Raw genomic sequence first — 12413 nt, 5'->3', positions numbered from 1 at the left:
CAGAGTACAGGAGTCAGCTTCACACTATATGGTTCACAGGAGGAGTCAAGAAGTCGAGGAAGCCAGAGAGGAGGAAGATTGATTTCACTGGCCATGTGAAATACTTAGTGTAGTCAGTGTATATGTGCGTGTGTCTATGTAAACATACAAATCCATTCTAAAATTCTACCTCTAAAATTACAGGTATAGCATGAAATCACAGGTGTAGAGACTGGAAAAAAATGGCGGTGTGAGGTGAGCCTCAGAAAAGCTCCCCTGGAATTTACAACAAATCGAACAACAATAACTCCACAAAGGACTCCCTGCACAGCAGACAGGCAAGACGAAGAGGCCCACTACTGAATTCACCTAAAGGTGAGGGAATCGCGTGAGCAGGGGAGGAGGGAAGGGAGAAGTGCAGAGACGGAACCCCGCGGGCCCTGGGCGCAGACCGAGCTCAGTGCTCCGAGCTCGCTGTTTCCGGGAACTACCGCAGCTGCGGGACAGGGAAGAACTCGGACTGCTAGGGCTCCGCTTATGGCCCACAGGGCTGAGGGTATAGCATATAACACGGCTGAACGCAACGCTCATGGCAGACACCTCGGAAAAAAGACTAAGGGAAGAAGGCTGAAAACGGCGGTTTAAGCCCCCACTGCCAAGTAGAGAATGGAAGCCTTAGGCACTGATACTAGCCGCCCCCAACCCTAACCTCCCAGAGCTCGCCCCGCCCCCACCTGCCCAGTGATAGAAACAGCCAGTAGCAGTGTCAGATCAAAAAAACAGAATATTTGCTGTTCTGAGAACTGTGGACTGCAGACACAAATTCACACCCCAACTAGTTCTGGCAAAGGGGAGGGAGCTGAGGAAGCAGGACCGGCTGTGCTGGTGGTCGCCGCCATTGCTCTGGGCCACCTCTCACAACTCACCCCGCCCATGACCCCACCTATCTGGGTGGATCCCTGCAGGAGTAAACAGAACTGCTTAAACACACGGGCTCTGTAACAGGAGCTTGAAGAGATTTGGAACATCAAAAGCTCCCCCATACCCACCAGGACACCACGTCCTGTGACCTAGATGAACTATTAACAGAGGAGAAGCCTGTCTCCCAGAGAATCCCCCCTTCCTATGAGAAGCTGGAATAGTGCAGAGAAAACATAGCACTACCGTATGGGAGAGGAAAAATAGGCTGCAGTAGGAGAAAAAATAAAACATTCTACCAACAAGTACTGGAAAACAAAAGAAAGAACTCTTCCTATCAACCTGTTGTAGAAGCCACTCCAGTAGATGTCTAGGAAGAGAAACAGTAAATCAGTAATTGCCATGAATAACCAAGGCAACAAGATAGCTCAGAAAGAAAGTGAAAAATCTCCAGAAAAGGCACTTAAAAATACAGAAATATGTGACTTAAATGACAGAGAATTCAAGAGGGCAGTTCTGAAACAACTCAACGAGATGCAAGAAAACACAGATAGGCAGTTAAATGAACTCAGAGACACAATCAAAGAACAACATGAGCATTTTAGGAAAGAGATAGAAATTTTAAAAAAGAACCAAATAGAATTTCTGGAAATTAAGAACTCAATAGAAGAAATTAAGAACAAAATAACCAGCTTAGGTAGTAGAGTTGACCAGATGGAGGAAACAATCAGTGACATCGAAGATAGAAACCTGGAAATGACACAGATGGAAGAAGAAAGAGACTTGAGACTTAGAAGAAATGAAAGAACTCTACAAGAACTTTCTGACTCCATCAGAAAGAGCAATATAAGAATAATGGGCATACCAGAAGGAGAAGAAAGAGAGAAGGGAACAGAGAATATATTCAAACAAATTTTCGATGAGAACTTCCCAAACTTGTGGACAGAACTGGATATTCAAATCCAAGAAGCAAATAGAACAACTAATTACCTCATCCCAACAGGCCTTCTTCAAGGCACATTGTACTGAAGCTGTTTAAAATCAACGACAAAGAAAGAATCCTAAAGAAAGCCAGGGAAAAGAAGACGGTAACCTACAAAGGAAAGCCCATCAGATTTTCATCATATTTTTCAGCAGAAACTCTACAAGCCAGGAGGGAGTAGAACCAAATATTCAAACTATTGAAAGAGAGATATCATGAGCCAAGAATAATATATCCAGCAAAGATATCCTTTAGATATGAAGGAGGAATAAAGACCTTTCCAGACATACAGAAGCTGACGAAATTTTCTAATACACGACCTGCACTACAAGAAATACTAAAGGAGGCTATTCGACCACCATCAACAGGGACAATTTCTGGCAACCAAAACATAAAAAGGGGAAGAGTGAAGGCCTGAACCGGAATACGGGAATGGAGAAAGTAAGCGTGCTGAAGAAAATGGAATACTCTAAACATCAAAATTTCTTTTACATAAACTTAAGGGTAACCACTCAAAAAAAATCCAGAACTGAAATATATACTGTAATAAAAGAAGAAACAGAGGGAAACATCATAGAATACCACCACACAGAAATAATAGGCAACAACAAAAAGGCAAAGAAACAATGGAGAAACAGTCTTACCAGAAAACTAAAGATAGAATGACAAGTAATCCTCACATATCAATAATCACCCTAAATGTAAATGGACTGAACTCACCAATAAAAAGGCACAGAGTACCAGATTGGATCAAAAAGCTAAACCCAACCATATGCTGTCTCCAAGAGACACATCTCAGCTACAAGGACAAGCATAGACTCAAAGTGAAAGGGTGGAAATTGACACTTCAAGCAAACGGTACCCAGAGAAAATCAGGCGTAGCCATAATGATATCAGATGAAACAGACTTCAAGGTGAAAAAGATAACAAGACACAAAGATGGACATTTTATAATGGTGAAGGGGACTATACAACAAGAAGACATAACAGTCGTCAATATTTATGCCCCCAATCAGGGAGCACCGAAATACACCAAGCAACTACTAACAGAACTAAAGGGAGAAATTGACCAAAACACAATTATACTAGGGGACTTAAATACATCATTGACAGCTATGGATAGATCATCCAAACAGAAAATAAATAACGAAATAGTAGCCCTAAATGACACGTTAGATGAAATGGACATAATTGACATTTATAGAGCACTTCATCCTAAATCATCAGACTATACATTCTTTTCTAGTATACATGGAACATTCTCAAGGATAGACCATATATTGGGACATAAAATCAGTCTCAGCAAATTTAAGAAGATTGAAATCATACCAAGCATATTCTCTGATCACAAGGCTTTGAAATTTTTTATCAACTGCAAAAAGAAAGCAGGAAAAAACACAAATACAGGTTAAACAACATAGTTTTAAAGAATGACTGGGTCAAAGAAGAAGTTAGAGGAGAGATCAAAGGATACATAGAAACAAATGACAATGAAAATACATCCTACCAAAATTTATGGGATGCAGTGAAAGCAGTTTTAAGAGGGAAATTTATCTCACTACAGGCCTATCTCAAGAAACCAGAAAAATCCCAAATAAGTAACCTCATGTTACACCTTAAAGAACTAGAAAAAGAAGAACAAGTGAAACCGAAGGTCAGCAGAAGAAAGGAAATAACAAAAACCAGAGCAGAACTAAATGAAATAGAGAACAAAAGGACAATAGAAAAAATTAATATGACAAAGAGCTGGTTCTTTGAAAAGATTAACAAAATTGACAAACCCTTGGCTAGACTTACTAAGATAAAAAGAGAGAAGACACTGATTAACAAAATCAGAAACGTAAAAGGGGAAGTTATCACGGACACCACAGAAATACAAAGGATCATCCAAGAATACTATGAAGGACTGCATGCCACCAAATTCAAACCTAGAAGAAATGGACAAGTACTTAGAAACATATAGCCTTCCAAGGCTGAACCATGAAGAACTGGAAAATCTAAACAGACCGATCACCAGTAATGAAATTGAATCAGTCATCCAAAACCTACCCAAAAGCAAAAGTCCAGGAACAGATGCCTTCACTAGTGAATTCTATCAAACCTTCAAAGAGGACCTAATATCAATCCTGCTCAAACTTTTCCAAAAAATTGAAGAAGAGACAGTACTCCCTAACTCATTTTATGAGGCCAACATTACCCTGATACCAAAACCTGGTGAGGACAGCAGAGAAAAAGAAAACTACAGACCAATATCTCTGATGAATACCGATGCAAAAATCCTAAATACAATTCTAGCAAATCAAATACAACAATGCATTAAAAAGATTATTCATCACGACCAAGTGGGGTTCATCCACAGGGCACAAGGACGGTTCAACATCCGCAAATCCATCAATGTGATACATCACATAAACAAAATAAAGGACAAAAATCATATGATTATATCAATTGATGCAGAAAAAGCATTTGACAAGATACAACGTCCATTTATGATTAAAACACTTAATAAAATAGGTATGGAAGGAAAATACCTTAACATAATAAAGGCCATATATGACAAACCCTCTGCTAATCTCATAATTAATGGAGAAAAACTGAAGCCCTTTGCTCTACGTTCAGGAACACGACATCGCTGTCCCCTATCACCTCTGCTTTTTAGCATAGTGTTGGAAGTCCTTGCCAGAGCAGTCGGCAAGAGAAAGAAATAAAAGACATCCAAATCGGAAATGAAGAAGTTAAATTATCACTCTTCGCAGATGACATGATGCTATATATAGAAAACTCTAAAGACTCCACCAAAAAGCTATTAGAAACAATCAGCGAATACCGTAAAGTTGCTGGCAACAAAATCAACGTAGAAAAGTCCATTGCTTTCCTATATACTAACAATATATAAGATCTCAAAAAAGAAACACAAAAAACAATTCCTTTTGCAATTGCAGCAAAAAGAATAAAATACCTAGGAATAACCTTAACCAAGGATGTGAAAGACCTATATGCTGAAACGATAAGACATTTTTGAAAGAAATTGAAGAAGACACAAAGTAATGGAAAGACATTCCGTGCTCATGGATTGGAAGAATCAACATAGTTAAAATGGCCATATTACCCAAAGCAATATACAGATTTAATGCAATCCCCATCAAAATCCCAATGGCATTTTTTAAAGAAATAGAACAAAAAATCATCAGATTTGTTTGGAACCACAAAAGACCCCAAATAGCCAAAGCAATCTTAAGAAAAAAGAACAATAATGGAGGTATCACACTTCCTGACTTTGGCTTGTACTACAGGGCTATAATAATCAAAACAGCATGGTATTGGCAGAAATACAGACACATAGACCAATGGAATAGAATTGAGAACTCAGAAATAAAACCATATAAATATGGACAGATAATTTTTGATAAAGGAGCTAAAAACATACAATGGAGGAAAGACAGCCTCTTCAATAAATGGTGCTGGGAGAATTGGATAGCCACGTGCAAAAGAATGAAACTGGACTGCTATCTGTCACCATGTACCGAAGTTAATTCAAAATGGATCAAAGACCTAAGCATAAGACCTGACACAGTAAACTGCGTAGAAGAAAACATAGGTACTAAACTTATGGACCTTGTGTTCAAAGAACATTTTATGAATTTGACTCCAAAGGCAATGGAAGTAAAAGCTAAAATAAACGAACCGCACTATATGAAACTTAAAAGCTTCTGCACAGCAAAAGAAACCATCTACAAAATAAAGAGGCCACCAACTGAATGGGAGAAGATTTTTGCAAATAGTGCCTCCAATAAGGGGCTAATATCCAGAATATAGAAGGAACTCATGCAACTCAACAACAAGAAAACAAACAACCCAATTGAAAAATAGGCAGAGGACTTGAAGAGACATTTCTCCAAAGAGGACATACAAATGGCAAACAGACATATAAAAAATACTCAACATCACTAATCATCCGAGAAATGTAAATCAAAACCACAATGAGATATCACCTCACCCCAGTCAGAATGGCTATCATCAACAAGACAAATAGTAACAAGTGTTCGAGAGGCTGTGGAGAAAAAGGAACCCTCATACACTGTTGGTGGGAATGCAGACTGGTGCAGCCGCTATGGAAGGCATTGTGGAGGTTCCTCAAAAAATTACGAATGGAATTACCATATGACCTAGCAATCCCTCTCCTGGGTATGTACCCAAAAAATCTGAAAACATTTATACATAGAGACACGTGTGCTCCAATGTTCATTGCAGTGTTGTTTACGGTGGCCAAGACATGCAAACAACCAAAATGTCCTTCGATAGATGAATGGATAAAGAAGTTGTGGTATATATACACAATGGAATACTATTCAGCGGTAAGAAAAGATGATATAGGAACATTTGTGACAACATGGATGGATCTTGAGAGTGTAATGTTGAGCGAAATATGTCAGACAGAAAAAGCAGAGAAACATGTGATTTCACTGATATGTGGTATATAAACCAAAAACAACAAAAGAACAAGACAAACAAATGAGAAACAGAAACTCATAGACACAGACAATAGTTTAGTGGTTACCAGAGTGTAAGTGGGGTGGGGGGTGGGAGATTAGGGTAAGGGGGATCAAATATATGGTGATGGAAGGAGAACTGACTCTGGGTGGTGAACACACAATGGGATTTATAGATGATGTAATTCAGAATTGTACACCTGAAATCTATGTAATTTTACTAACAATTGTCACCCCAATAAATTTGAAAAAAAAAAGAAAAACTCATAGGCAGACAATAGTTTAGTGGTCACCAGTGGTCAAGGGGGGAGGAGGGTGGTAAATGAGGATGAAGGGGATGAAATATATGGTGATGAAAAGAGAACTGACTCTGGGTGGTGAACACAGAATGTAATATATAGATGCCGTATTACAGAATTGTACACTTGAAAGCTATGTAACTTTACTAACCATTGTCCCCCAATAAACTTTAATTAAAAAAAAATTAAATTAAATGAAAAAGGAAATCAAAGCTGTAGAATTGAGTAAGCTTGATGTTGTAAAACTTACTGCTTACTATTTCCCTAAATACAATTGCGTTTATAAATTCAAGGAAAGTCAGGATTTAAGAAAGGTAACAGGAAAAGATGAGTTTGTGATAGGGCCGCCTATAACACCTACAGGAACTTTTCTATTAGTTATAAAAAGCCACTCCCTAGGTGGGCTTAACAGGAATGTCTGACATCAGAGAAAACAGAAGGCCAACTACTGTGCTGGAGAGTTGTCAATGAATCTTTTCAAAGCCCATTGTGATACTAATGAGCTCACTGTTTTGTGCTTTCCCTCAATAAAGAAGGACTTGCTTAATCATGTGTGAACAAACTCTTGGTGTGCACTGCTCATTCTGGTTCTATACATCTTTTCCAGTCTCTTGCATGGAATGTATATGTGAGGATGGAAAAGGGGCCACAGGTTAAACCTGACAAGGTCAGGAGACTGAATATAACCACAAAAGATGTCATGAACATATAAAAATTCATAACTAAGGTGGGCTATGGCATTAAGTCACATCTTTAGACTGAAGCTTCCTTCATAAAGTCAATCTTCACCTTAAGTGAGCCTGTCTATTGTTTTTTTGCACCTAAGATGACATCCTTGGAATGTCAGTCATCCCTTTTTCCAGACCAGAGCAGGAAACTACCCAATCCCTCATTATTATTCTTGTCCCTTGATTAACATCTCTATGTGAACTATTCACTACCTGTCCCTCCAATTTACTTTTATCTAATCCCAGAGATTTCCTTGCTTTGCTTTCTCCCACTCCCTTAACCTACCACCAATGGATTTCATGTAACCCTCCTCCTTTGAGTCTACATATATAATAAGGTGCAAAGCGCCATTTTGCGGAGCATTTTCTCAATTCGCTGAGATTTTGCTTCTTGGCAATTGTTGTCAGTTTGGCTCAAATAAACTTTTATAAGCGTTCTCTTAGGCTGGATGTTTTTTCCGTTGACATATATTTCTTAGTACTTTTAAAAGTTCCACCTCTTTTCTAGCTCAGCACTGAATGAATGGCCAAACCAAAGAAATCCAGAGACATAGGACTTAAGACGGAAAGATTTCAGAAAGAATTGCAAAAACATATTGACTGCCTTCCAGTGTTTGAGGCTTGTTTTCAAAGTAGCAGGTTTAGATTTTTATTACTTTTGAGGGGAATCTCTTATAGGCCTAAACTTAGTAAGAATACGAAAATAACGCTGTGCTTTTAAGAAATAGAAATAACTACCAACAACTAACACCTATATAGCATTTACTATATGGGCATGTGTTCTAAGCAGTTTACTTATATGAAGTTATTAAACCCTATGAGGTCAAAACTATTCGTATAAGTCCTAAAATAGGTTAACAACTTATTTCCACTTAGCAAGTTTCTCACTGTGAAAACAAGAGTTTAATGCACACATCTCTGCTGAAAGAACTTACTGCCTACTGTACCAGTCTTTTTACAAAAGCAGGAAAAAAAACCCCACTATTATCTTTCAAGTATAAAAACCCAGTAATTTAGTTTTGAAATACTTAGAAGCACAATCAGGATATGAAATTCAATTTTAACATTTGAAGTTTACATACAATTTGGGGACTCTTTTCTGCCATATATTCTTCTCCAAAATTAACAGAAACTTTTGTTTGTAGCCTGGTTTGCAATGAACACCTCTTAAGCAGCAATTTAAATGAGAAAAAAAAAAAAAAACTTAACATGCAAGAACATGTTTTTCAATTCTCTTAGGTTAACACCTGACAGGAATAACATGCTTCCTCTTTCTTAGATAACTAAGATCTACTCTTATGTTACTTGACAACTTGTGAGCTGTTTCACTGATGACAAAGCAGATGGGAGTGGACAGACATTTGGTTAAACGCCCATCTTTCTTTGAGTATAGTCATGGTGGTATCATTCTGAAACTTTGGGCAGGTTATTTTACCCTCTTTCCTATTTCAAATTTCTTGAATAGAAGGGAGGTAACTGGAAAAGGCCACTAATCCCCTGTGGAATGTTGGGCAGTCACTTCCTTTTTCAGGAACCCAGGTTTTCTATTTTTTTAATTTGAAAAATGAAGAAGTATAAATGTATTTATTCTTTCCTATTTGAAAATGTACATTTCGACCTACAATGCCTTTATTAATATTTTATTTTTAAAAATCACTGGTGATGCCAAATTATTAAGAATGTTACTTTTTAAGAATATACTAAGATAGAGGCTGGCCCGGTTCGATTCCCACATGGGCCAGTGGGCTCTCAACCACAAGGTTGCCAGTACAATTCCTTGAGTCCCGCAAGGGATGGTGGGCTCCTCCCCCTGCAACTAAGATTGAACATGGCACCTTGAGCTGAGCTGCCTCCCGGATGGCTCAGTTGGTTGGAACACGGGCTCTCAACCAAAAGGTTGCCAGCTCGATTCCTTGACTCCCGCAAGGGATGGTGGGCTGCGCCCCCTGCAACTAGCAATGGCAACTGGACCTGGAGCTGAGCTGCACCCTTCACAACTAAGACTGAAAGGACAACAACTTGACTTGGAAAAAAAAAACATGGAAGTACACACTGTTCCCCAATAAAGTCCTGTTCCCCTTCCCCAATAAAATTAAAAAAAAAGAAAGAAAAAAAAAGAAAAAAGAGGAGGAAGAAGTGTTTCAGGCCGCAGCATGTGTTAAAAAAAAAAAGAATATACTAAAATAATCACACCTCTTCACTTAAAGGCCACAAACAGCAGTGTGGAATCTGCAACGTTTCAAAATACACAAAATTAAATATTTCCCTAAGATAATTTTTCTCAAAGACACTTTCATAATTTTGTTCTTAAATATACTGGAAATCTTAATGATTTAAATCTGTTCTTTGATAGATTAAAAAATTCTGAGAAACAAATTATATCAAAAGAACCAATCACAGTTAACTACTGCTCTAAACTGCTTTAAATTCACAATGAAACATGCAGTTACAAGGTGAGCAAGTTATACGTCAGTGGACATGCAAGTGCTCATACTGCAAGTCAACTGCAACTTACTATGGAACATAGGATTCAAAACAAAAGACTTTGGCAACAACTGGAGACAAAACTGTGGGGAGGAAATCAGTATTTCAAAAGAAGATGGAAAGAAATATATCATTATAATTATGACAGATGTCTGCATTTTTAAAACAGTAACAACCTCTCCAAAATGCTATCAGCTGAGTAGACATCATTACTTAATCAATTTGCTTCTTGAACTCTTAAGGTGCTCTTAAAGGGGTTAATTCTAATTGGAAAGAACACATCAGAATTTCAGTTGCTGTGGTTACTGACGGGGTATATGTTGTGATTTCAGGTGTCTTGGGGCAAAATTAAACCATTAAAAAAAAAGAGGTCAGAAGTGCTAGGGAGTTTGTGATAAATATTAGGCACCAATTACCGATTTGCAATATACTGGAAGGAATGCCTAATTAGATCTAGTCAAACTCGGTCTTAAATTAATAATAAATAAAAATAAAATCTTAAGGGTGTTCTTAATTGAGGGAAGAGGCAACAGCTATTCTTTAACATATAGTTCAAATACTGTGTCAATGAATATGGACTGAAAATGGCATGTGTCTAGACCTCGCTCGCTAGCAGCTTAAAAGCAGTAGGCTTCAGTAGTGAGTGCTACACATACACTCTCCAGAGTACGAATCAATAAACCAGGTGCTTGAGGGTCTAAGAATTAAGAAATCAGCCTCTTACCTTGAAGAGTATTTTACGATATGAGAGAAGGACACAAGAATTTTAAATGCCTCTTCTAATGGACTAAAAAGATATGTTTCTAACTTTTAATTATCAAAATTATCATCCTAGAGAAAATGGTATGGTTAAATACTACTACCAAAAGAGCAGCAAACATCTTTTTAATCAGAAAGCTCAACTCAGGAAGCTTCCAAGACCAGGAATCAGGGTGTATCATTAAAATTTGGGAACACACTGCTCACCGAGGGAGAAGGCACATTTCCAGGATGTCATGTAGCACCTTGAAAAATGCCCTTTAATGAAGCCCCAAAGGAGACTGTTCACCTTACACAGTGAGCAGTGTATTATATCTTGGATTATGTCAGTGCTTTTCCTCAATTCTTTTGTTAAGATATTCTAATGGCTAAGAGAACTAACTAAATTTAGTGGGTGGGATGTGAGAACATTTTTTTTGTATTTCTTTTTTTTTAATTAAAGTTCATTGGGGTGACAATTGTTAGCAAAGTTACATAGATTTCAGGTGTGCAGTTCTATAATACATTATCTATATCGCACATTGTGTGTTCACCACCCAGAGTCAGTTCTCTTTCCATCACCATATATTGGATCCCCTTTACCCTCATCTACCATCCCCCTTCCCCCTTCCCCTCTGGTAACCACGAAACTATTGTCTGTGTCTTGAGTTTTTGTTTCTTCATTTGTTTGTCTTGTTCTTTTGTTGTTTTTAGTTTTATATACCACGTATCAGTGAAATCATATGGTTCTCTACTTTTTCTGCGGGATGCGAGATATTTTATTAGTTATAACAGTACTAATATATTTAGAAACTTAATATAATAGTACTTATGACTATAAGATCCCACTAGACAAAGGAATAATCATTACTTCTAAAAATAGTGGATTTTTACATACTTACATAAACAAATTCGTCAAAACTTATCTTCCCATCTTTATTCCTGTCACCATCCAGCATGAGTTTCTGAATAATTTCTCTCACTTTATATCCCGGTAATGGCATATTAGCTTCCTTGAAAAGCTCATGAAGTTCATAGTCACAAATGAATCCATTGCTGTTGAGATCTTTGTAAAAAAAAAAAAAGAAAGAAAGAAAGCAAAAAATGAAAATGTTTTAAAGGATAAATAAATTAACCTATTATTTTTCTTAATTTGAGGCTCATTCATAAGCTCGTCTAAACACAATTCTTTTCCTTATTGTGTGGTACCTAAAGTCATTTGAAAGGGAAATGCAAATTTTAACAGAAAGAACAAGGTTTTACATCATGTATCCTGTGTGTTAAATAGTGTATAAGTAGCTTTGTTTAAAAATAGCAACCCAAATATTAAGAAAGCATAGTTGTTTAATAAAATCATTATTAAATCATGAAGCTAATAGAACTTCTTAAAAATTGAATAGATTGTACACCAATAAAACACTGACCTGGTATGAAACAATTTCTACGGTAGCTATTTAGGAGTTTTATATTCCTTATTCTTCCATTAGTCTAATGGAATCATTTTATGAATTAATGCTGATTATATTACAAAGCACACCTGAAATGAAGCTACCATCTTCAGTGCCACTTTTTAAACAGTTAATGTAAATAAACATTTGACCAAGACAAATATAGAGTTCATAAAAATAATTGCAGCACTGAATAATGCAAATGTTTAACATGACTACAAATAACATTTTTAATTTTTGTGCTACTACAGTTTTAACAGAGTGTGTATCTAAGTGCTTATGATGCCTATTCTGAAACTGTTAAAAATGGGGGGAAAAATTGATCAATGACCAAAAGTTAACTCATT

General features: G+C 37.2%; 1 protein-coding gene across 6 annotated transcripts in view; it reads right to left on the bottom strand.

Moving 5' to 3' along the window:
• Window positions 1-12413, bottom strand: part of PLS3 (plastin 3) — a 123363-nt gene that overhangs the window by 23452 nt on the left and 87498 nt on the right. For all 6 annotated transcript variants that reach the window (XM_019718730.3, XM_019718733.3, XM_074323440.2 and 3 more), the window contains exon 4: window positions 11521-11684. In XM_019718730.3, coding sequence (XP_019574289.2) covers window positions 11521-11684 — 164 coding nt within the window. The remainder of the gene's footprint in view (window positions 1-11520; window positions 11685-12413) is intronic.

This window comes from Rhinolophus sinicus, chromosome 18, assembly GCF_057876585.1.
Source record: "Rhinolophus sinicus isolate RSI-liver-muscle chromosome 18, RSI-T2T, whole genome shotgun sequence".
NCBI classification, from domain to species: domain Eukaryota; kingdom Metazoa; phylum Chordata; class Mammalia; order Chiroptera; family Rhinolophidae; genus Rhinolophus; species Rhinolophus sinicus.
The sequence above is the reverse complement of the archived record's forward strand: the minus strand, read 5'-3'. Positions and strand labels throughout refer to the sequence as shown.